This window comes from Moschus berezovskii, chromosome 3, assembly GCF_049115385.1.
Source record: "Moschus berezovskii isolate FMDL1 chromosome 3, NW_MosBer_1.0, whole genome shotgun sequence".
NCBI lineage: Eukaryota > Metazoa > Chordata > Mammalia > Artiodactyla > Moschidae > Moschus > Moschus berezovskii.
In genome coordinates this window covers 71,676,523-71,701,573 of record NC_142462.1, presented here as the reverse complement: position 1 = coordinate 71,701,573, position 25,051 = coordinate 71,676,523, and the positions used below count along the sequence as shown (strand labels likewise).

The following is a 25,051-nucleotide window of genomic DNA, read 5'->3' as shown; positions in this document are numbered from 1 at the left end:
GTTGAGTTCTTCTCATGACATATCATCATGTGACACTCACTTCTCTGCCTTTTTCCTTCACTTACAAGGACACTTGTGATAGCATCTGTTCTTCCTGGATTACCCAGGATAATTTGTTCATAATTCAACTAATTAATTGATTAAGCAAAATTCTATTAAATTATTTGCTGTACACCATTTATCAGACTTAACAATTTTTATGAGTTCAGTGGGGGCAATATATTTTTCCTACTGAAATATCTTTAATTAATTAACCTTTCATTTAGAAAATATTTGATATCAAATATGGATTATACTAGTCATTGCTGTTGGTAATGCATAGATAAATCCATTTATCCAATATTAAGGTAGATCCTCCAGTGTACAAGGAAGTGTGTCAGGCACTGAGAAGTATACACAGAATTTATGTGTAAGGAGTTTAAGGCCTGGTTTAGGCATTAAAAATACATTATAACTAAAAGCTATGGTAAAAAGGAACCATAGTTAACAATAGGGTCATCACAAGAAAAAAAAAAAATTGTAACCATGAAAGGCGGAGAAGGCAATGGCAAGCCACTCCCGTACTCTTGCCTAGAAAATCCCATGGACGGAGGAGCCTGGTAGGCTGCAGTTCATGGGGTCGCTACGAGTCAGACATGACTGAGTGACTTCACTTTCACTTTTCACTTTCCTGCATTGGAGAAGGAAATGGCAACCCACTCCAGTGTTCTTGCCTGGAGAATCCCAGGGACGGGGGAGCCTGATGGGCTGCCGTCTATGGGGTCACACAGAGTCGGACACGACTGAAGTGACTTAGCAGCAGCAGCAGCAACCATGAAAGGTGAGTGATGTTAACTAGACTTGTGGTTATAATTTCAAAATGAATGCAAACAGAGAATTATTACATTGTACACACAAAACTAATATGAAATTATAGGTCAATTTTACCTAAATTTTAAAAATTAAAAAAATTGAAGTACCAGAGCTAGGGTAGAAAGTGCTTCTTCATAAGCAGACTGTGGGTTTGGTGACCATATTTTTAACCCTCAAACTGAAAAACATAATGTGACTATAGGATAGAGTATTTGAAGTTGACCATCTCAGAAAATCTGAGCCATGTGGTCAGTTTTGCTTTGGGGACTTAGAAGAAAGAGAATTGACTTTGGCTGAGGCATGGGGAGTTGGTACATGAACCAGAAGCTGAAGAATTCCGGTGCTGTGAACTGTGAGGTGTGGGCAAGCATGGCCAGTGCACAGCCAAGGTGAGAGGTGGGGTAGCCCTGGGCTCAGGTGGGGAGGCTGCACACAGGATGTCAGCCAGGGCTTTAGGGATAAATTTAGTTTTTATTAGATCTCAAAGGTTGGGGAGGGTGTGACCTTTGCTCTTCTGCTTGAGGTTGGTAAGGATTTGAGGTTATGGAAGTTATGTGAAAAAAAATTTACATTCTTCGCATTCTCTCTATCAAATCTTTTTTTTTTTTAATTAGTTTCAGGTGCCTATTCAACTTTTTTAAAAATCAGCTTTTTATTTGTAGATTTGTAAGTCTGTCTGGTGGATTAGGGATGAGTGGAAAGAGACTTACTGTGCCCTTCCCCCATATTCACACAGTAAAGTCAGATTAAGTTTTGATTTAAAAAGCCAAGGGTGTAAAATCTGAAAGGAATCCAGGTGCCCCTCGGTGGAGCTTCTGTTGGCTTTGCAGGCCCCGTCGGGGAAGCAGCTGTCAGGGACACCTCTGAGCGAGGCCAGAGCCTCCTGCACGGGGAAGTTTAGTTCCTGCTGGGTCTGTTTATATTGGAGGCTTACATCATGTCAAGAGGAGCCTAGACAAACAGCATAAGGGCTTGTGTTCAGGGCAGTGTTTCTAATCCCAGCCTTTCCTGGTTCTTGACCCAAACTTGGCATCATCACAGCTCTTACCCACCTGGGGTTCCCAGGGGGCCCTGCATGAACCAGTGGCCCTGGAATTCCACAGGGCCCATTTTGCTGCAGTTGATGTGGAGGAAAGTTGAAGGCCATGTTTTTATTTGATAGACTTCCTCGTGGTTAGAACACTGCTCTGGAAATGTACTGATCTGTGTGGTGTGTGGTGCCAGGAGTTGGAGAGATGATTCTGTTCACAGAGATACTACTGGGCTGAGAATGAAAGTCACCTTCTGTGATTTCAAAGTGACTTTAGTGACTGGGGAAATGTTATGTAAGTGAAGAGGAAGTAAAATTTCATGTACAAGATAACCTTAACTTTGTTAAAAATGTACACAAACATACACACACACCCCCACCACACCCCAAAATAGTAAACAGGGATTATTTCTTGGTGGTGGAACCGTGAATGATACTTTTTTTTATCCTTATGCTTTTCTGTTTTTGTTTTATTGTATTCTGGGGGACGCTGGTTAGAATCTTCTCAATTTCTCTTATTTTTTTATGACATGAAGTTGTACGCATACATGTGTGCTTAGTCACTTCAGTCATGTCCAACTCTTTGTGATGCCATGGACTGTGGCCCATCAGGCTCCTCTGTCCATGGGCTTCACCAGGCACAAATACTGGAGTGGGTTTCCATGCCCACCTCCAATGAAGTTGTACACTTTCCCCTTAATTTTCACTGATGGATGTTTTGAGAATAATCACTGCTCTCAGAAGGAAGGCATCTTATTAGAGTAAATATACTCATGGCAGAAATAAATGTACCTGATGAGGATAAAAGCAAAACACTGGAATTCTTTTTCTAGAAGCAGCTTGACTGACATAATTCTCCTAGCTTTCTTATTAAAGTATGCAACATCAAAGAGATACATTTTAATTCAGTACTTTTAATTTTTTAAAGCAAATGTCCTTATTCCAAGAGTATACATAGTGATTGTAAAGAATAAAATGTAAATAATAATGTATATACACATAAATAAGAAAGAGGAAAATAAATAACACACATAATTTCATTACCTAAGAGAAAAAAAAATTCTTAGTATTTGGGTTTATGCACTTCTAATCTTTTTTTCCAGTGCCTAGACATTGTATACGTATTACTGAAAACAAACCAAAATAAAAATGACATCTGATGATTTGACTTAAAGGACCATGAAAACACATACTGCTGCTTGTAAACTGACATTTTCCCATCCTCTGACTTAAATATACTCAAGCAAGGATAGCTATGGAAGGGTCTGTTTGTTCAGCTCTATCACTCCAGGCTTCCCAGAAGAATGTGACTAGACATCAGGATGTCTTGGACTGTGGCTCATTTTACTGGGTCTGCTGAACAAAAATTATATGTGGATACAGCGTTCATTTTTGTCCCCTAAGTATTTCTCTAGCTTTCTCTTTTCCTTTTCAGAGAGGCAGATTTGGTAACCCTGAGATTCTCACCTTCAGTTATTCTCCAGTGCACGAGTTTGCTGTTTTTGCAGGATCTGGCATAGGGACCTGGAGCCGACAGGAAAAAGGGCTGAGGTTTCAAAATTATTTTAGTTCAGGATACAAAGCCCCCAAATGCAGCATGTACTTCTCAGGCATCTTCTTCCTCGTGAATTTTTGTTGGCTTCTTCTGTTTTGCCGTTACAAAGAAAATCATCCTGTTCTTCAAACCCTTCTCTTCCCCAAGTTAGGGCCTCTTGAAAAATATCTTTCCTGATAGCCCTGCTCAGACATAATTTCCCTTGCCTGGTATCTCTGGATGTCCCTCACTGCTCCCTGCCCAGCTACCATTCAGCTCAGCTTTTCCCAGGACTCCTGGGCCAAGCTTCAGGCAGTATATTTTCTGTTGCTTCTTTGAGGATTTAGTTTGTCATGTAATTTACCTTATTGACATATACCCACACTTGGACTCTTAAAACAAAAGGTCAACAAAGATGAAAACAGAAAAGCGTAAGGCAGACAAAAAAAATATCACTCATAGTTCTACCACTAAGAAACAACCTCAGCTTATAATTTTAGGGTTTGTAGGTGTTTGGATATTTATTTTAACACGGTCAAGATTTGTCATATAGATAGAATTTGGTTTCCTGTTTTTCATCTAACATAAGTATTTCTTCAATCACTAACATTAATTACAAGCTTTTTCAATGACTATATAATAGTTAACTTTATGGATTTACTGCCAAAGGCTTAGCTCTTTGTTTAATGTTAGGAGAAAATCTAAATATCCATTTTCTTACAGTGTGTCCATAATCAGTAGGCATGGAGAACAGTGCTAAGGTGTGTAGTGAATTCTTGGTAAATGTTTGCTGTTACTGTGTTTGTTAGTGATAATTTTGATGCAGCTGGAGTCAGAACACCTGGAGAAGTCATACGATGTCCCCTGTAGACTCCGGGCAGAAATATAGGGATTCCCTGTGCCTGCTCAACAGCAGAGAGAGGATTTCTCAGGAGTATAATTTCAGCTCCTTCATTTATGTCTTGGCTGTTGCAAGCTGAAATCCATCTGTTACGAGCTCAAGAGCTCAAAAGCTTTGATTATTTCTGGGTTTTCTTGTTGAGTATGTGGCATTAAAAACTCTGAAAAAGCCCTTTGCTTGAATCTGGTGCATCTGGTGGTCAGGTTAACATTTAGTTGTTTTGTGGCATGTGCTAGTATTAACTTTGAACTATACTTCTCCGGATGCCACTTGGGGTGTCCCAAAGAACTTCCTTGCTTCCTATCAACCAGAAAGCACCATTCTCTTACCAGGGAGGGATTCCATTCATCAGAATGTGAGAGAAATGTATAATATGACAATTTGGAAAGTAATAACATAGAGAGGGGACTGGAAAATGCAGTATGGAGTGGTTAGATAGGTGGGAAAACTAGCTGGATGTGGGTATAGGATTTGGAAAGTGGGGACTGGGTGCCGTGTGATGCAACAAACTGAGCAAAATTGGAGTCATACTGAAAAAGCAACCATAAAAAAAGATAAAAAAGAAATTGAAATGGAGGGTGAATTAAAATGTTGCTGCTGAGCTTTCAAGCTTTCTCTCCCACCTTTTTCCCCTAAGTAATGCCTTTTCTACAATCCTTAAAGTATTAATTGAAACCTACATATCAGAAACGATCAGTTCTGTGAGTCTTTATTAAATGTTGACAAGAAAGGCTAACTTAGACAAGTAAGTAATTTATAAAATTCCCAATACATCTGATTTATGTGGAGTCACATGAAATTGACATATGAAAGGACATAAAGTATCATAAAACAACATTAATTTCCAGACACTTTAGAAATTAAAAGCAAATGTTTGCTTTGGATCCAGTTGGTCCTACCAGATCTGTTGGCACATCCTTCCTCCCTATGGATGCTTCATTTTTCCCTTACATCTTCAGAATTATTATTTATATGAGATAGTGTCATGTTTTTGACCTGTCCTAGAAACTGATCTTTTATTTTAGTTCAGACTAATTTCTCTGAATTTCTCATTTCCTGGTTGTGTATGCCTTCTTTAAAACAGATAAAATATCTTTATATGGGAAGCAAAACAATGTCAAATTTTGTTTAAAAAAAAAGAAATGATATTTAATTTTCTATATAAACCTTTGGAATGCCCTAAAGCGTAAGACTTTACTTGGGTCTCATAAGTATTGGTATTACTGGTATTTTGAAGTGATGAATTCATTGAAATTTCTTAAACTTAATAAATGATGGGTTTTACAATTTATTTTTTATCCAACTTTTTATTTTGAATACAAAGATCAAAATATAGGAGGCTTGTATTTCTAGAAAATATACAGAGACAGTTTTATCAGTGTTTTGTTTCTTAACAACATTAAACATGTATCTGTTTGGCAAGTCTGTTTATCTGTCCTTAGAAATATATGAGTGTTGAATATAATAATTTTGTAAGTCCATGAATAACATTTACTATACCATGTTCCCTGATTTTTTGAGTCAGTTAAAAGGAAACAATATTGTTGCTTTGATGAATTGTCATATATGCTGCTGCCTTTTATTTATATTTTGTTCTCATTTATATAGATTATGAAATTCGGCCAGTTCTGTTTACAAAATCAACCTAGTTTCGTTTCTCTAACCTTGACATTAAGACCATAGAAGCATATCAAGGCTCTAAAATAGAGATGCTTTAAAAATTCAGAAGTGTTATAAGTAACTTTTAAGTATAAAAGCACCAGAAGTACTTCATAACCTATGAGATTTGGTACAAACTTTTGGAACAACCGAACTTTTTTTTTTAAGTTGATTTTCCTTAGTGCATCTCTGCTCAGGCCCTCCCTTTACCTGGCAGGTGCCCCTATCAGGTTTATTGCAGAGACCCCTGTTTTTTCTCTTTGAATCCTGTGCTCGGTTTATGACCTGCTTTTGTCTCTCACTCATCCGCAGAGCCCGGCGTCTGCACGGTGTTCGGAGACCCCCACTACAACACTTTTGACGGACGGACATTTAACTTTCAGGGGACGTGTCAGTACGTGTTGACAAAAGACTGCTCCTCCCCTGCCTCGCCCTTTCAGGTGCTGGTGAAGAACGACGCGCGCAGGACCCGCTCCTTCTCCTGGACCAAGTCGGTGGACCTGGTGCTGGGCGCCGGCACCGTCAGCCTCCAGCAGCACCTGACGGTGCGCTGGAACGGCTCGCGCATCGCGCTGCCCTGCCACGCGCCGCAGTTCCACATCGACCTGGACGGCTACCTCTTGAAAGTGACGACCAAAGCAGGTGGGCTTTCAGAAGCAAGGGCCTTCTGGGTACCTCTGGCGCTTCCCTCTGTCTCACCAACTGGTGCCCAGGAGCTGCCGCTGCTCCCCCTCCTCCTCCGTGGAGGAAAAACAGAGGCAGAGAAGTCCCCTGACTGCAGGGGTTGCCTCATTCTCCAGATGCCACAAAAGAGCTGGAGAAAACTGGCATACCGAGGAGCCTTGCAGTCTGACACCGGTCGCCCGCAACTCGCGATCTGTCCACATCCAGTGTCTTTTCATCCTCATTCCGAAAATAGCAGTTGTTCTCTCCGGATAACCACTGTCTCATGCTGTGTTGCTATTTTAGGTCATTGATGTCCAGCTTGGAATTGTCAGTGTCTTTCCTAGCTCAGCTAGTCATGTGCAGTTTCACATCTGTGAGAAAGAGTGTTTCCTTGTTAACATCTGTCCAAGAAGGAGGGAATCCTCAAAAGCAAACAGCAAATGTGTGGGTGTGCATATGGGAATGGGGATGATGGGCTGTGTGAGGAGCAGTCCTGTCCATTCTGGACCTGGGGAAGGCTGCTTATTGAGTTGATGGGTACAACTGTCAGCTCCTGCTGGAAGACACTTAGGATGCTTGCTCTGAAAGCACTTTCTCCAGCCAAGGGCTCATGACCTTGTCTCAGCATCACATATTGCCTGAGACTTGCTGGACTCTGTTGCCACTCCACTGTCAGATACATTCCCCCTAAGTCAAACTGTTCATAGTTGCTAATAGGTGACTCCTAGGGGTTAACAGAGGCCCACATTCTTGTCTGTGAGATGTTGCTTGAGAGAGACATCTTAGAAGCAGAACTCAACCCTTCATTATCAGCCCCAAGGAATGAATTCAGTTTGTTCACACATTTTATATGATATTGTGAGTGGTTCCTTCCATGCTGCCTTTGGTTTGTGCATTGTCAGTTGGATATTGAACTGTGTGTCCTCTTAGCATGCTATTTCTTTAAGCATGATATTTGAGGAAGTCAGCATATATATATTTTTTTAATTTCTGCATTGACGAGAATTTAACAATGTAAAAGCATCACTTGGGTTCCAGTTTCTTTACCTAATATGTATCAGAAAGGGAAACATTTGATAGAGCAGGCACTTTTGAGGGACTGCAGAGACTGTTCTCCATGGTACTTTCAGAACCCTGTTGTTTTCAGTTCAAGTCAAAATATATTCAGTAAATTGATTTGAGCTGATGAAATGCCAGCTTAGCTAAACAAAGGCAGGAAACCAAAGAGAAACCCACGGAGATTTTTATTTAAGAGTGTGACATGGTTTCAGTGAGAAATGTTAAATATTAATGTATTCAAACGTTCTATAGAGAAGAATGTTCACTTTGAAAGTGGTAGATGTGAAGAGTTCTGTTCTTTCAACTTCAGAGGGATTAATCCACCCCAGAAAATGCAGACACCAGTTGTTAACATTCAAATGACATGTCACGATGCACATGTAGGCCTCAGCTCATCTCTTTGAAGGAGGCAACAATTTGTGGCTTCATGTAAAATGGACACAAAATGACCTATTATTACACAGTACTTATTAGAAGTACCTTGTTTATCTTTTTGCATGCCGGATGAACATAATGGATTCTACTGATATGGAAATTATTAGTCAGCCACAACCCAATTCTCAAAGGAATTCTGCGTATTCAAAATTACTAACAGTTGAGGAGGTTCAGTACTGTTCCTCTCACAGCTGGCAATACCTTATGGAATAAGTGTACTCTTTGTAAGGACTTCACATGGTGAAAATGAGCAAAAGGATGAGGCTGCTAAGAAAATAATAATAGATCATAAATGCCATAATTGGATTAGTGAATTTAACTCTTCTAGGCCTTGAGTTCTGTTTTACAGTTTGTCTTCTTTTTTCCATCTCTCTTGCCATGATGCAGCTAATTTATGTGGTACCCTTAATACCAGGTGACCAACTTCCTGTAGCACACGAGGGCACACACTTTCTGCTTCCTAGGGAAGAACCATATATCTCTGGGTGCTCAGATTGCTTTGAAATTACCTTTTGAATGGAGCAGTTCCATTTCCAGACAATAGTCCTTTCTACTCTGGTCCCCAAGTCTCAGTTTGTACTACCCCTTAGGGATGTTTTCATTTTTATTACCTATTGATTGTCTCTCTCAAATATCACGGTATATCCTTTGAATGTTTGTTCTTCCTCCATATTTTTTTTTCATAAGCTCAGGTGATCAAAGGATGTTTCTTTGAAATAGCCGTTTAAATCAAGACTGCAGGTGTAAGGTGGGAGATGGAGACAAATGACTCCCTGCCCCTGTGGTTTATAGACTCAGCACTTCATGATAGAATCTTTTGGCAGAAGAGCACAGGAGGCTGTGTAGCTTGGCTGGAATTAAGCAGTAGTTACATATCTAATAACAACTGGGGTAGTACCGAAGGCAAAGCAAGGTCTGGTAGCTTGAGAAAGCTCTGCTTCTTCCTGTCACAACTCCCCTCTCTCCCCTGCCCAACTCTCGGCACTTAGCGAATCATTTAAAATATTTCCTTTCTGCCATCTGTTCACTTCATCAACTCCACCTGAAAGAGTTACGTCAGATCCACCTGAAAGTATTAACATGTGGGAGTGTGGCTTTGTATTCTACTTTTGGTAAAACTCCACATCTGAGGAACCTGGAGCATATATATGTTGTTGCTGTTCAGTCGCTAAGTTGTGTCCAACTCATTGCAACCCTATGAACAGCAGCATGTGAGGCTTCCCTACACACACACACACACACACACACGCACGTATTCCTTTGGTATAAACTCTAAGCAGAACAAATTCTCCACTTTTAAGCATCACTTTGGTATGTCTACAGATTCTGCACTTCCTCTCACTTAAAAGTGGACTGCAGCAAAAGCAACAATAACAACCAAAAGCAAATAAACAAAAGCAACCACAAAATAAAAGACCGACAACTTTCCCACCAAAAAAAAAATTAGTAATCTGGAGCCAGTTCACACACTTGAAGGGTGAAAAACAGGTTGGTAAAACATTCACTGGTGAAAAGGAAAATTGGAAGACTCTTCATCCAGTGGAAGGAATGCAGCTGCTGCTCACATCCCAGATGAGACATGTGCTTCAGCTTTGGCCTTCTGACTGCCAGTTGTTTCTACCAATTTCCCATGCAAAGAGTTGGGAAACTTATCCCAGCTGCAGAAAAGACTAACCCCAAACCCTCAAACACTTCCATGGCATTTTCATTTCATAAGATTCCTATTTAAAATCTCTTTTGGAAAAGCAATGTGTTTTTCAATTACAACTTATTCATTTTTTTTTTGCCTGTCACTACTGCAATTTACTTTGCATGGATTTTACTCATGTAGAGAGTAAAAATAACCATGCAAATACATGTGTATATGATATAAGAATAGACAAAGTCGTCTGTATTCAAGTAAGTCATCCATACACAATAGGAAACCTAACATTGTTCTGTGAATATCCTCTTAACATAATGATAAAAAGAGGAGGAAAAGAGAGTGAATTACAAATTATTCTCTTACTTTGAGGACTGTGTTTCATGAAAGAGATGTCAAGAGTCTTGAGAAAAAAAGCAAAAGTGTTAGTCATTTGTCGTGTCTGACTCTTTACGACCCCATGGACTGTGTGTAGCTTGCCAGGCTCTTCTATCCATGGAATTCACCAGGCAAGAATACTGGAGTGGATAGGAATATTACTGATACAGGGATCTAACCCAAGCCTCCTGCCTTGTCGGCAGAATCTTTACCATCTAAGCCACCAGGGAAACCCCAAGAATATTGGAATGGGTAGCCATTCCCTTTTCCAGGGAATCTTCCTGACCCAGAGATCGAACTTGAGCCTTCTGCATTGCAGATTCTTCATCATCTGAGCAACTGGAGAAGCCCAGAGTCTTGAGAAGAGTATATTTAAAACACAGTGGGCCTGCATTTTCTTAAGCATGCAGGAACCACCAGTCTATTGCAAAGAAAGAATGGCTGACTTGTTCCCTGTGAGTTGAATTCCCATGAACTCAGTTGCCCAAAATCTCAAATTTATTGTATCACTGCCAGTAATTTTGCTGGAGATCCTTTGGATGTAAATTCTCAACCAATGTGGCACTTGGAAGAGCGTTTGCCTGCTGTCTAGGAAAGAGATTTGCAATTTGGAAAATTTTGCAAGGTGGAAAATCTTTGGAATTATGCTCTAAAAGTTAGAACATTGTATGGAATTGATTTTCTCCCTTCGTTTCTCTGGCTGGGCAGCTGCCTAGTTACAGGAGTATGAGGTCAAGTTTCTTCTATACCTTAGAGAGTATATTACAAATCAAATTATAGTTTGCTTGTCTTTTTTCAAAATGTTATTTCAGTGTCTTAACTGGCATGAAATTCACAAATTTCTTTGGCTTTGCCGACTCATTGTATCAATTTACAGGGTAATTAATTCATTTAGTGAGAATATACTATGTGCCAGATAATGTGTTCGATGATGGGGCATGAAGAAATAGAAATTGTTTTATACAGTAGTTGTGATTGTTAGAATTGACCCAGTGTTTGAGATCCTCACCGGCGATCAGTCCAGTGTGTGGAGAGACTAGCAGCATGTTCTTGCTCTGATCACCTTGCCCCATCATTGTCTTCTCTTCACTGTTACTCCCAAAGCCCAAAAGAGACTTTCTTATGACCTTCTTTCCTTCTTTTTACCAAATTTTATTCAGTTGCTTTCGAAACTGAGTTGCTTCTCCTGACCAAGAAACCTTCTCTACCTTTGCCTTGGGCGGAGAATGCTTCCATTCTTTTCATGTACTGTACGTGATTTCCATGTGACTCTTTCGGTTTATTTCTTGAGAAATCTGGTTTTAGACCACTGGTTTATTCTACCAATAATTTCCCCTAAAGCAGATCTGTAAGTCTCTCTTATGTCAGTTGTGTGGCCTGCTCACAGAATGCTCTTTGGCCAGGTTTCTCTCCTCTAGGACCATGACCAGAGGAATATTGGCTTTAGAATATTGGCTTAGGGAATATTAACTGTAGCATCTTACTTCTGGGTGTTTCCTGCTAATCTTACATCACTCTAATGTTGCCTTATGCCAATTTTATATTCAGACAAGATCCATTCCATCCCTCCCCACCTCTTTCTTCCTTCTCATCACCACCTTATCTCCCAACTTCTGAGCATCTTCTAAGCATTTACTCATCAGGCTAATATTGATCCTTCAGGAACAAAGATAAAGTCTTCTAAAAAAAAAAAAAGACTCTCTCTCTGGATACTCAGAAAGGACTAAATCAAAGACTAGGTTTTGTCAGAAATCCAAGAGGGTAAGATTGAAAACACACAGCTGGGGATATTTTCTATTTTTTCTGTTAAAACAGAGCTTTCTTTGTGGGCTGTCACTCTCAGGAGACAGTGACAGTGAGTAAGGAGGAGTCCCAGGGCAGAAATGCACTGCGACCTGTTGTAGATGTCCCCTTGTGCTCATCTACAGCGCTGGTACCTGGTTCATCCATTCACTGGGTGGCTCAGGCACTGCCAAGATATTACCAGGAGAACAGTAAGACAAGCTTCCACCACACACTTGAGATATAAAGAAAATGTTAATATCAGAATCATCATTTGCTCTGGGTTGATCCTCGAAAGATTCTTCATGAAACCCTCTCCTTTGTCTTATGGGTACTGTGTTCACATCCTGCATCATTTCTCCCTGACATCCTGATCAAACTGATCTGTGCTGTGTGACAGCAGAGCCTGGCTGTCCGACCCATGACAGAAATTCCACTCTTCAGTGGGGTCACTTGTTACAGTAAATCCTAGACACTCAGGGCTAGTAGGTCTGGAGAAAATGAATGTCCTCAAATTCTCCAACTGTTTAGATGGTCAGTTCAGCAAACCAAGAGGGGATTATGTTCTCAGCCTTGTGGAGTGAAGATCATTTTCTCAGTGAACAGTGCTGTCCAGGTAATTCTGTCCAGCACATGAGGAATTTTGACCTGTGGCCTGGTAGCCTCCATGCTTGCTCAAATATTGAAGCTTATGATCAGCCCAGGTATGCATGGAGACCCCAATCTAGGTCTCATGACATCTCAACCATGGAAGCATGGATTAAACAGCTGTGTGTATCTCATTGATGACTGTAAAATAATGAGGCAAATGTTTTCATTTGTATGAGTGTTGTCCTTTGAAGAGGATGTGTTCGGAAGTTTTATATTTATTACTTTAATACTTCCACTATGGCAAATAATTTGGAAATTTTCACTTGGCTCTAAATATCATCATATGGGGGGAATATTAGATAAAGAGAAAATTACATTGCAAATTATCATCTTTGTTATCTTTCTATGTCCACATTGTAGTAGTTGTTGGGTAAATGAAAACATGTGAACCAAGACAATTACTCTGAAAAAGGGCAAAAATATAAACCCTAGAGTAACATGGTCAGTGAAGAATCATCTGTAAGTCACACTACGTAAGATAACATTGTAAGGGCAAACCTCATACCTTTAATAAGTTCTGAGCCCCAGTAACTGCTTTGTGTTGTATCACACAATGTTTCATGTGGAGAGACTGAAAGGTAATCAAAGTTGCAGTGAGGTCCTTAGTGTTCCTTGTTAGAGGACAGTCAAATGTACTGTATAAGAATCTATACTTAAAAACTACTGGCGGATTCAAGAGTGATTGCTCCTTGTTTCCTCTAGGTTTGGAAATATCCTGGGATGGAGACAGTTTTGTAGAAGTCATGGCTGCCCCCCATCTCAAGGGCAAACTCTGTGGTCTTTGTGGCAACTACAATGGACATAAGCGTGATGACTTAATTGGTGGAGATGGAAGCTTCAAGTTTGATGTGGATGACTTTGCCGAGTCCTGGAGAGTGGAGTCCAATGAGTTCTGTAACAGACCCCAGAGAAAACCAGTACCTGAACTGTGTCAAGGGACAGTGAAGGTAAAGCTTAGAGCCCATCGAGAATGCCAGAAACTCAAATCCTGGGAATTTCAGACCTGCCACTCAACTGTGGACTACACTACTTTCTACCGGTAAGTACGTGCTTTCAGGAATGGGCTTGGGTTACACACCAGAGATAGACTTGACCTTGGAACAGAAACTGTCAAATCCCTTGGTGTACCAGGGCCCCCAAAGCATAGTCTAAATACCCCTACTTCTTTCTTGTCTTGAGGCTGATCTCCTCTTGGATCAGTCCCACATTATGTCTCAAAGTAAGAAACTGTAGGGAGTACTTCAGAGTTATCTTCTATCAGTGACTGCTTTTGTGTCTGAAGGTTCACTGAGAAGCTAGGGACACCCTAGGGTTTTTCCAGGTGTTAGCTTGACTGTAAGATTGAGGCATGCTTCCCAAATTCTGGCCTGAAATACAATGGTGTAGGGCAGAAGTGCGAATCTCAAATTGCTCTGGCTGCCTTTGGGTATTTCAGTGAGCTCGGTTATTCTAGGTTTGAGGAAGGGTTCATCAGGTCTTTCCCATGGTCTGGCCCCAAACAAATCTGCACATAGAAAATTAGGTGGCCATATGAGAGTTCCTTGGATTTTAGCCAACTATGAGACTTTGTGTCCAGAGTTAGAGGAGTATAGAAACAGGGCTTAAGAGGTGGAGGAAAGAAGGTCTCTCATTAAGACTGTGGATTCCATAACTTTTTCTAATTCTGATTAACCCCCTTCCATACAAAGCAACTGGTTACAAAGGAGACTTGGTTTTGACAGTCATGCTACAAGGTTGCATTTGTGATTGGATGAATTTGGCCTGGTTGTACGTCCATTTACTACAGGATTCCATGGGTTCAAGATCTGTGACTATCTATAACTTTAACCACCACTGGGTGTGGGAGGAAACATGAGATGAACACAGCCCCAAAATGCCTTGTTTAAGTGATTTGCCCATGCCTCTTAAAATGAGAAAACTCCTGTGGTCTGAAGCCACAGAGAAGTTATTTTTACTCTTTAATTGCCACCAGTTTATTTCCCCTAGTCCTCATTAAATGTGATTTTTAAAATTTTATTTGATCTTTGGATGTAAAAGATAAAGTTCTATAAAGTCAGCTCAAAGTGTGGTGGAAAAGGACGATCCCTGTCATCACAAATTCCTGAACATGACTGCATCTGTCAAACCATTTGGCTCCAACTCAAGTATTTAGTTTCTTCAAGCCATTTTCTGGTTGTAATTTGAATTCTCTGGGTTCCCTTCTTTCTCCTCCCTAAACCACCCAATAGATTGACTTCACCCTTGTCTGTTGAAATTGAAAGATCTTTAATGCACTCTGGAGTGAGTTAAGCACCTGGATAGACAAACCTGGCTTCACTTTGAAACTAAATACCCATCACTTGAAAGTCTGATGGGAAGCAGTTGTTGTTTAGTCGCTAAGTCATGTCTGACTCTTTTGTGACTCCATGGACTATAGCCCGTCAGGCTCCTCTCTCTGTTTAATTCTCCAGGCAAAGATACCAGAGTGGGTTGCCATTTCCTTCTCCAGGGGATCTTTTGGACCCAGGGATCGAATCCATGTCTCCTGAATTGGCAGGTGGATTCTTTACCACTGAGCCACCAGGGCAGCTTGAATAGGAAGCAATAGAGCACAGTAATTAAGAACTTTGTGGTCTCTCTGAGCTAAAACTCCAGCCCAACTTTACAAACTTAAACAGTTATTTAAGCTCTCCAAACCTTGGTTTGCTTATCTGGGAAATGCAGATGGTAAAAAAACCTACCTTGAAGAGGCATCATTCAGATTCCGTGAGATGATGAACATAAATACATCTGCTTAACCCAGTGTCCTAGAGTAATAATCACTGTGTAATTGTTGGCTACTATCGCATCTTCTATCATTAATTAAATGATTAGCCAGCGTTAAGGCCTCTTTTGGATGCTCTCCTAGCCCAGTCGTGGATTTGGATTGGACCCTTCTCTGTCTGAATTAGAATGGAAAGGCTATACTTCTCCCAGGACCCTAGCAGTCCACACCTTTGGTCTTCATCCCATTTCAAAGGAATGTGTTGAAAGCAGAAATTGGAGAGCAGGCCTGTAGAGATTCATCCCTTTTTGCAAATTTCTATTTCTTTGCTCTTTGGTGATTTATTTTGTATTATGATCCCTGGACCGTGAGCAGGAATATGATGAGCACCTTGGCAGAAGTTGTGAGAAATGACGTTGACATGAACCGAGAGAATGGGAACTGTTAGGTGGCCAGACAGATGCTTGCCTTCTGCGCTTGAAAGTTGCTACAACAGCTACAGTGGCACAGTAAGGGATGGGGGAGTCACTGTGTAAGGGGCTGGGTGCCTGAGTTTGCAGAGTTTGTGAGAATGCTCTCAGGATCTTTGTGTACTGAGGTTTGAAGGATAGAGTATGGTGGGAGGTGAGCTTATGTTCTGCTGTGTGTGGTGTAAGGGCAGAGCCCCCTTCCAGGCCAGCCACTCCCTGGAAGAGGCAAGGGGAGCTCAGGAAAGCAGAGCTGGGCGATCCTGACTGTCACTCGCTTTGTTGATGACCTCATTCTCCAACTGAGAGGTTCATCTTCATGAATTTTCAAGTAAGGGTGGCCAGTATTGAGTAGATCTTGGATTTCTTTCTTCCAAGCACAGATGTAGCAGGAGAAAGGATAGAAACAGGGTCGACATGGAAAGAGAATTCTATTCTCAAGCGATCTCCAGCAAGGACCAAACCTTAGGGAGCCTTTGAGAAGCAATGGACTGAGAAGGTATTGTGGGTGGTTCCAGGCTGGGTGTAACCTCAACTCTGCCACTTGCTAGCTGGGTGGTCCTGGCAGCTTGCTGAGCTTCAGATTCTTTGTCTGTAGACTAGACATGGCAGCAGCTACCTGGTGGGTGCTCCTCCAAGGCCTGAGTTCAATGGGCAGTGCCATGTTGGCATGTGATAGACAGGCAGTCTGGTCTTGGCACAGTATGCTTTATCCCGTGTACCTTCTTTTTCATGGAGAACCTTGCCCGCCTCAGCCACTTACTTTTCTGATACATGGTATCTTCTGCTGATCTCATTTTGGAGAACAGGTTAGATAGAGTCTCACTGATGTATCTGCAGAGCAATTAAAAAATGAAAAAAAAAATTCTCTTTTGTGACATTGAATGAAATATGGTAAGTTAAGATTGCATTGTAAATGTTTAAAAATTGTTATTTTTTGTCTTATCTAGAAAAACGGTACAGATGAACCTATTTCCGGGGCAGAAATAGATGCAGACATAGAGAATGGAAGTGGGTGGGAGAAGGGGAGTGTGGGACAAATTGGGAGATTAGGATTGACATATATCCAATTATTGTTCAGTTGTTAAGTTGTGTCTGACTTTTTACGACCCCATGGACTTCAGATGCCCGTTCGTGAAATAGATAGCTAGCAGGAATCTGCTGTAAAGCACAGGAAGCTCACCTCAGTGCTCTGTGGTGACTTGGATGGGTGGGTTGGAGGTGGAGGGAGGAAGGCTCATGAGGGAGGGAATATATGTATACATATAGCTGATTCACTTCACTGTACAGAAGAATCTAGCACAACATTGTAAAGCAATTATACTCCAGAAAAAGAGCATAATACTTGTTCATTGTGTAATATGTAAGTAACATTAAAAAGAATAAAGAAGAAAATAGCTATCACATGACATTCCACACATGTAAGTTTTTTCCTGCATATTTTGTGTCATTGTTGGAATTTCTAAAACGAAGCTGTCAATATTGTGTGTTAAGTGCTGTGATCTTTTTTATGAGCCAATATCGAACTAGAGAGATATGCCTTGATGTCATGAAAGGTCCTATGTGTAAATTACATATAAATTCAATTCCTTTCATTTTCTCCTTATCCTTCAAAGAAATATCTGTATTTTCCTTTAAAACAAAGAATAAAGTTGCATAATATACGAATGCAACCTTCCAAGTACTGTTGTATTTGTTACATAGAGAGGAGAGGATACAGGAGGTATTTCTCTGGGGAAATTTTACCACTTTTGGGTTTCCTTAATTATGTGGCAATTTTCACAGGGAGAATTCTATTATAAATATGAGATGGTTCTTCCTATAAGATCAAAATAACAATTCTGATTTCTCTGAGTTAGAGTTTACTCTTGAGATGTCTAGGACTTAGAACTCATTTTATTTGAGTCTTACCCAGTTCAAAAATTTTAATACTAAACTGTCTATTGTCTAAAAACTCAAAAACTTTGCAAATAAATAAGAGATGACTACATAGTAGCCAAGACTTTCTTTTTTTCTCTTTTGGGAAACTTTTACGGTTTAGTTCCACCCATCGTGGCCTCATTTGGTATAAAAATTTAATATTCAAAGTCTTTGTGATCAGCATGATTTGGTTTCATTAACCCATTGAATATGTTTGGATGCAAAATAACTTAATCATGAATCACCTAAAAGTTGAGTTGTCCTCCAGTTAGTTAATCCCAGTACAAGTGTTTTGCATTAGCCTTTGATGAGACATTTCCGGTAGCAAGGGAGGTAGGTAGTATCCTGTGGAAGCATGAATGTGAAATCTTTTCAATTATATCTAGATTCCAACATAGGCTCCCCTGAGAAAAGATGCTGTCTTTGTGTCTCTTCCCTCATCTTTCATTTTCACTTCCCTCCCCCAGCCTCATGTTGCCTTCTCCATCTGTGTCTTGACTGCCAGCTGAGAAATCCAGGAGAAGTAGCCCGCCCCCAGCCCCAGAGCCTCCCTGGAGGTCCTCAGCAGCCAGTACGGGGTCCACTGACCACCCTGACAGACCATGCTGATGAGACCAGCCCTGGCAGCCCCAGGAAGAGAAGGAAGCCAGAAGATGGGCTGGGCTGTGTGGGCCACTCTGGGGAGAGAGAGACCACCTATACCTTGGGCTGGTGAAACACTAGCAGTGGGCTTCTTCCCTAACTCAGGTCTGAATCTTGGATGAAGTAGTTGCAAATGAGTATATAACCTGTCAGCAAAGCGGGCCTCTCCCGTCAGGGCAGGCCCACATTACAGAGCAGCCAGGAAAACGAATGTGCACTGTCGCGAAGCCCAGGCATTTACAGACCACAGTTGTCTCAGGACTGTTTTCCTCTCCTCACTCCCCTTCATGGGGTATAATTCACTAGAGTGAAAGCTCTGTTCGCTTGTTCGGTTTGGGAAAATGTCTGGGGATCCCCAGTCTAGGAAATGTTCTTTTCTTTTCATGCAGTGGTTTTTACATCTGTAAGGAGTTGAAGGAAGGCCAGAGGATTCACAGACATGTCCTTCCTGCTGAGGTCCTGGGAGGTAGGTGGTGGGAGTTTGTTCAGGAGAACGTTGGAACCCCGACGGCACCACAGTGTTGGAGATAATGGCGCCCGGGGACTGCCGGTGGCTTCCTTCCAGGGGAAGATCATAGCTTTTGTGGACGACCCACTTTGTATTTTCCTATAAAGGAAACTCATCATTTATTATAAAACAAGAGGAGGGATCCAGGCAAGGAATACAGACTTTATGTGTGTATGTCTGTTTGTATGAGAAAATCGTATAAAGCTAACTGCTATTCTATAATTCAAATCAAGCCAGTCTTCCCTTGCTTCAAAGAAGAACGTTCTTGGAACATTTCTGTTTATAATTTTTAATGAGTTGTCTCCAATTGCCATTAGAACTAGGGTCCTAAATCAAATGAGATATTCATTTTAAAGTGTGATGTTCTAAGCGTGCTTTTTTATTATTCCTTTGGCAAACTCAGCGTTCAGGATGAGCAGCCACTCTGTATCTGTAATAAAGGTGACACCAGGTGGCAGTAGACTTCAGCCCTTAAAGTTGAACATGTTTTTCTTCCTCAGTAGCTCACTTCCTTTTTTTTTTTTATAGAGTTGGTCCTAGGCTGCTCCTTCACTGTATCTAAACATATAATGCCCATGTCTTTCCCCTGCCTGAGATGCCTTCATTTTCTACATTATTTTAAGCTGAAGGCACAGCTCAGATTTCATTCTGTGCCTCTGTAAATTTTCTTCTTTGCTTTCTTAGAGATGCTGATCGTGTTTGTCCTGATTTAGCACATATACTATGTTGTATTTGTTGCTGTTGGCTTGTGCCAGCATTGGATTTTAGGTTCACTTGGTATTAGGGAATGTCTTTTCTACTCTTTCGTATTTCATCCAGCATCACTGCTGGAAGTTCTGCTTTGGGGAGAGTTTTCTTAGCTCCCTTTGTAGCCTCTCTGTCATCCTTATTCTCTCTGATCTCCTTGTGACTTCTACTCCCGGTGTCAACTTCACCTTAGGTCTTTATCCCCATGCTTGTTACACACTTATAGTCAGAATGTGCACACTGTTCTGTCGTTTCAGAGCATAGACTAGTCAGAGCCTCTGGTCCACCTTTGATGCTGGAGAAACTATCTGCTCTTCTTACTGCATGAGGCTGTTACTGTGACTGCCAGGAGCATGCCTCTGAGTCACAGAATCTACTTCTGCGTACTCATAATTCACTTGTAAGCCACTTGGACCTACTGGATTCAATCTGTCCTTTCTATCTATAGATGGGTAGTATTTGTCCTTGCCATCTTCCTGTGTGGTATCTTGACCTATAGATATTTCTGCATTGACCCCTGCTACCATCTTATTCCATGGAGTCATGAACTAGCATTGACTCTTTTTGTCACAGTTTATGATGCTATTCATAGAAGCATCACAAGGAAGTTCTCCTGAGCCTTTTAGAATCCCAAGTTTTTACTAGAATTCTATCACCTACTGCCTGAGTGGCTGACCTTCTGTAGCCCCTCCCAGAGGTCATGCTAAAGCCTTAAGTCTCCAGCTCTTCTGGAGGTTGGAACTGTTATCAGATGGCCCAAAGCCCCCAGCATAAAGCACATGATTAGAGTCTCATAGCCAGAAGTGTTAGTCCCCCGGTTGTGTTCAACTCTATGACCCCCTGGTCTATAGCCCACCAGGCTCCCCTCTCCATGAAATTCTCCAGGCAAGAATACTGGAGTGGGTAGCCACTCCCTTTTCCAAGGGATCTTCCCAACTCAGAGATCAAACCTGGATCTTCTGCATTGCAAGGCAAATTCTTTTACCATCTGAACCAGCAAGGAAGCCCCAAAGGGCCCAGGAAAAAAAAAAAAAAGACTCTCCTGTCAAGCAGGGAATTCCAAGGGCCTAGAGATCACTCTCCCGGAGAAGGCAATGGCAAGCCACTCCAGTACTCTTGCCTAGAAAATCCCATGGATGGAGGAGCCTGGTGGGCTGCAGTCCATGGGGTCGCTAAGGGTCGGACACGACTGAGCGACTGCACTTTCACTTTTCACTTTCACACATTGGAGAAGGAAATGGCAACCCACTCCAGTGTTCTTGCCTGGAGAATCCCAGGGACAGGGGAGCCTGGTGGGCTTCCATCTATGGGGTCACACAGAGTCGGACACGACTGAAGTGACTTAGCAGCAGCAGCAGCAGCAGCAGCAGAGATCACTCTCCAGGAGCTAAAGGTCAAAGTCAGACCCTCTTTGGGCCAAGTTAATTCCTCACTACACAACCTGCCTGGCTCAAGGTTAAATGTAATTTCAGGTTGATTTTAATGTTAGCTTGGATCTTATTTTCAGCATAAACTTCCTGGAATCCTGCAGTGTTTCTCCTCAGAAAATTAAATTCTGGATTGTAATTAGATGGAGCTTTTGAACACAGATTTGAATGAGTGTCATTGTAGCAGGTAAAACACTAATTATTTTGTAGCATCTCTGTTGGTTGCTTAGGGTACTTTGATGACTCCTCAATGAGCAGGAAGCCGTGTGGTTTTAGCTTTATTATATTTTCATTATCAACAGGTGTAAAGCCGTTTCTAGCCACAAGAGCAACATGAGTGGCGGCTGACATGAAGAATGTTTTCTTTACGTTACTGTTGAGCTAAGCGGGGCACTGAGAGGTGGGGGGATTCACTTCAGGGCCACCCATGAAACCTGAGCGGCCAGCCTGATGGGACACCTGGTCTTGGGTTTCTTTCTCAGAACTTAGCTGGAGCCAGTATGGCTGTTCTCAGAGTCTATCATTGTCCACTCAAGTTTTTGAATATCCTGCTTCTGCCACGAGCTTATAGATGAGGATTTCATTAATCATTTAGTTCACCTCTTTTGCAACTTTTTTTTTTTTTTTTTGTGGGCAATGTTTTTTTTTTTTTGAAATGAACAGAGGAAAATTTATGCGTCGAACCTGGACTGGTCACTTATGATAAAATACATGCTACAATTCCATTCTCCCCAATCATTCCACCTTCACCCTCTCCCACAGAGTCCCAAAGACTGTTCTAAATGCCTATGTCTCTTTTGCAGTCTCTTATACAGGGTTCAGGTTACCATTTTTCTAAATTCCATATATATGCGTTAATATACAGTATTGATGTTCTTCTTTCTGGCTTACTTCACTCTGTATAATTGGCTCCAATTTCATCCACCTCATTAAAACTGATTCAAATGCATTCTTTTTGATGGCTGAGAAATATTCCATTGTGTATATGTACCAAAGCTTTCTTATCCATTCATCTGCAGATGGACATCTAGGTTGCTTCCATGTCCTGGCTATTATAAACAGTGCTGCAATGAACATTGGAGTACATGTGTCTCTTTCAATTCTGGTTTCCTCGGTGTGTATGCCCAGGAATCCCCCCACCTCTTTTGCAACTTTTGAGTGTGTACATGCTGCTTGCCAGGGACTGTGGTAGGGGCTGAACAAGAGAACCAAAGGCTGTTCCTTCAGACAACTCATAATCTAGTGTGGACAGACAGTGATAAATAAGAAACAAGGTCATTGTCAACTGTGAGAAGAGGAATGGGGGAATTAGTTGGGACGTGATAAGGTGGGCTGAGGGCACCAGCTTGGAATAAGGTAGACAGGAGAGTCTTCATGAGGAGTGCTCCTTTGAGTGGAGCCCACAGAGCATGGGAAGGACTGGGGATAGGGCCTGTCGTGGGTGGGGGAAGGACGGGCCCCAATGCGGGAAGAGTGTGGCCGTTTGAGGACTAGAAAGGAGGCTGTCAGTACTGGTGCCTTTAGAAAGTGGAGGGTGTGCTGCCAATAACAGCATGAGCTTGGAAGTAAATCCTCCCCCGGTCAAGGTTCAGATGGGATGTGTTTGTTGAGCCTTTCCTGGTTTCCTCATTCAGTAAGCTTTCATTTTATTGCATTCTGCATGTAGTTTTGTAAGCTGCTGTAAATCCTTTTTGGAACGAGTTGAGGAATAAGTGACAGTGGCCAGGGGTAAGAGATCTAACAGCTCTGAATGTCTATTTTTTGTGTGAAATAGAGATAATATCACCAGCAGATTGCTCATGAGGCTGGATAAGGTTTCCCTTGAAATGCCCAGGTGGAAGCACAAAGGAATCCACTTCCCTTGACCATGTCACTGTATCATAGCACAGTCTAGTGGCATTCTGCCCTGATCTCTAAGGTTGCAGGTTGTTCCATGGAAAGTTAAGGTATGCGCTTGGATGCCAGAATGCCTCAGAACCAAGAAAACCTGGGCTCGGGCGTCCTCAGAGATGGCCCTGTGTGGGCTGGCTTCCATCAGACCCCAGACAGATGAGTTGGATCTTGGATATTTTGTGAGTCCAGCACTGTGACTCAGTGAAGCCACAGGGACAGGATCAGATCTTGTGAAATCAGCCAGCATCCTGGCAGGGTTCTGGGCTTTGCAGAGGTGGCTCACTGGCTCCTGAGCTCTGGGAGCTCAGGGCTGTCCTGGGTTTGATGGTCATCCAAGATTCTTTGACTATTTCTCAATCAAGCTGGCAAAAATTACAGTCAATGGACAGTATGCAAATATGAAATAGGAGGGAGGCTCTTGCAATCCTGGATCCTCCTACACATTGTCCTGTATGGAAATATTATAGTCAATCTCAATTTTCTTCTGACCTGGCAAAGAAAAGGAGCAGATAGCTTTCATACACAGGCTTTCACAGGGGCTGGTGTTTCAATCAGGGACCAAATATTCAAGAGTGTGTATGTGTTTAAAAAAAAAAAAAAGACTGGATGTGGGAGCAGTTTTGTTAAGGAAGAAAATGCTGAATTATTATTCTTTTGTTAAGGGAGAAAATGCTGAATTAGTCTTTTTTTATATCTACAGGTCTCTTTTCTAGACTAAAAGTCAATGATTCATGTCTCGGAATCAATGAGATCAATAATAAATTAAAATAGGTATATATTATCTATTGTGAACACACACACACACACATAGGTTATTTATTATTGTGAACACACACACACACACATTGATTAAATAATTCACCAGGCGCTGTTCAAGGTGCTGGAGACATGGCAGTGATTGAGATAAATGAGTCCTCTGGCTCACAGAGTTCCCAGTGCAGGCTAGTGGGTGAGAAATATGAGTAAAACAGGAGTGTAGGAAGGAAAGGATACATCTTTAATAGAGGATGCATGGGATGCTATGGATATCTTCCAGGGGCATGGCTTCCTGGAGGAGGTGACTTTCTAAGCTGAAACCAAAAGCAGATGTAGGGATTAGCTGTACAAAAGTATAGGGGTTTGGGGAAGAGCACAAAGGAAAAGATTCCAGCCATGGAAGACAGTGTTTAAAGACATGAAAGCCAGCGAGAGCTTGGCATAGGCAGCAAACAGGTGTTCAGTGGGGCAGTGTCATAAACTGAGAGGGGTATGGACTGTGGATCAGGAGGCAAGGCCATGACCAGATCATTACAGTTTATGCCCCAGCTTTCATAAGACATGAAGGGGGCACACTGTACTGTCTTTCAGCCATTACTTGGGAGCAGCTTATATTGGGCATTGGTTCAGTAAAGCTGAAGATTTATCATTTCTTCAGCATTCATTTACTTCTCACTTTGTGTTCGCCGACTGTGTATGCCTTAGGTCATAGTTCTCAAACTTTGGCAGGCATCAGAATCATTTAGACAGCTAGATCTGTGCTAGACATTTAGACATTCAGATCTGGTGGGTCTAGGCCAAGGGCTGAGAATGTACATTTGTAACAAGTTCCCAAGTGATGCTGGGACTCTGGGATCACACCTGGAGAACCTTAGCTCGAGGTGGAGAAATTAGAACTGCTTCCAGGTGTTTGTGCATCCCCAAGGGACTCAGTTCTCTGAGCCTTGGTCTACTCCAAGACCTTTTTATGGCTGATGGGGCTGATCTTTCCTTGTCCTATATAGTTAGGCTCCACACATTAGAGATGAGAATGCAGAGTGGGTTCATGGGAAAGGGATTAGGAGCTAAGCACATGCCCGCCTAGGCTAAAGTGGTCATTGGAGCTCAGTGGCATTTTTTTTTTTTTTTGGTGTGTTTAAAGTTCAGGCACCAAATGGAATACTGCTCAGCCATATAAAAAGAATGAAAATTTGCCATTTTCAGCAACATGGATAGACTTGGAAGATGTTATCCTGAGTGAAATAAACCAGCAAAGAGAGACACTGTATGATAACACTTAAATATGAAATCTAAAAAATGCAGCAAACTAGTGAGCATAACAAAAAAAACAGACTCATAGATATAGAGAACAAACTAGTA

The 25,051-nt window shown here is 41.6% G+C and overlaps 1 protein-coding gene across 1 annotated transcript in view; it reads left to right on the top strand.

Moving 5' to 3' along the window:
* The window catches only part of BMPER (BMP binding endothelial regulator), a 261,662-nt gene that overhangs the window by 177,904 nt on the left and 58,707 nt on the right, over window positions 1-25,051 (top strand). The window contains exons 12-13 of the mRNA XM_055420892.2: window positions 6,289-6,618; window positions 13,292-13,628. Of these exons, the coding sequence (XP_055276867.1) occupies window positions 6,289-6,618; window positions 13,292-13,628 (667 nt within the window). The remainder of the gene's footprint in view (window positions 1-6,288; window positions 6,619-13,291; window positions 13,629-25,051) is intronic.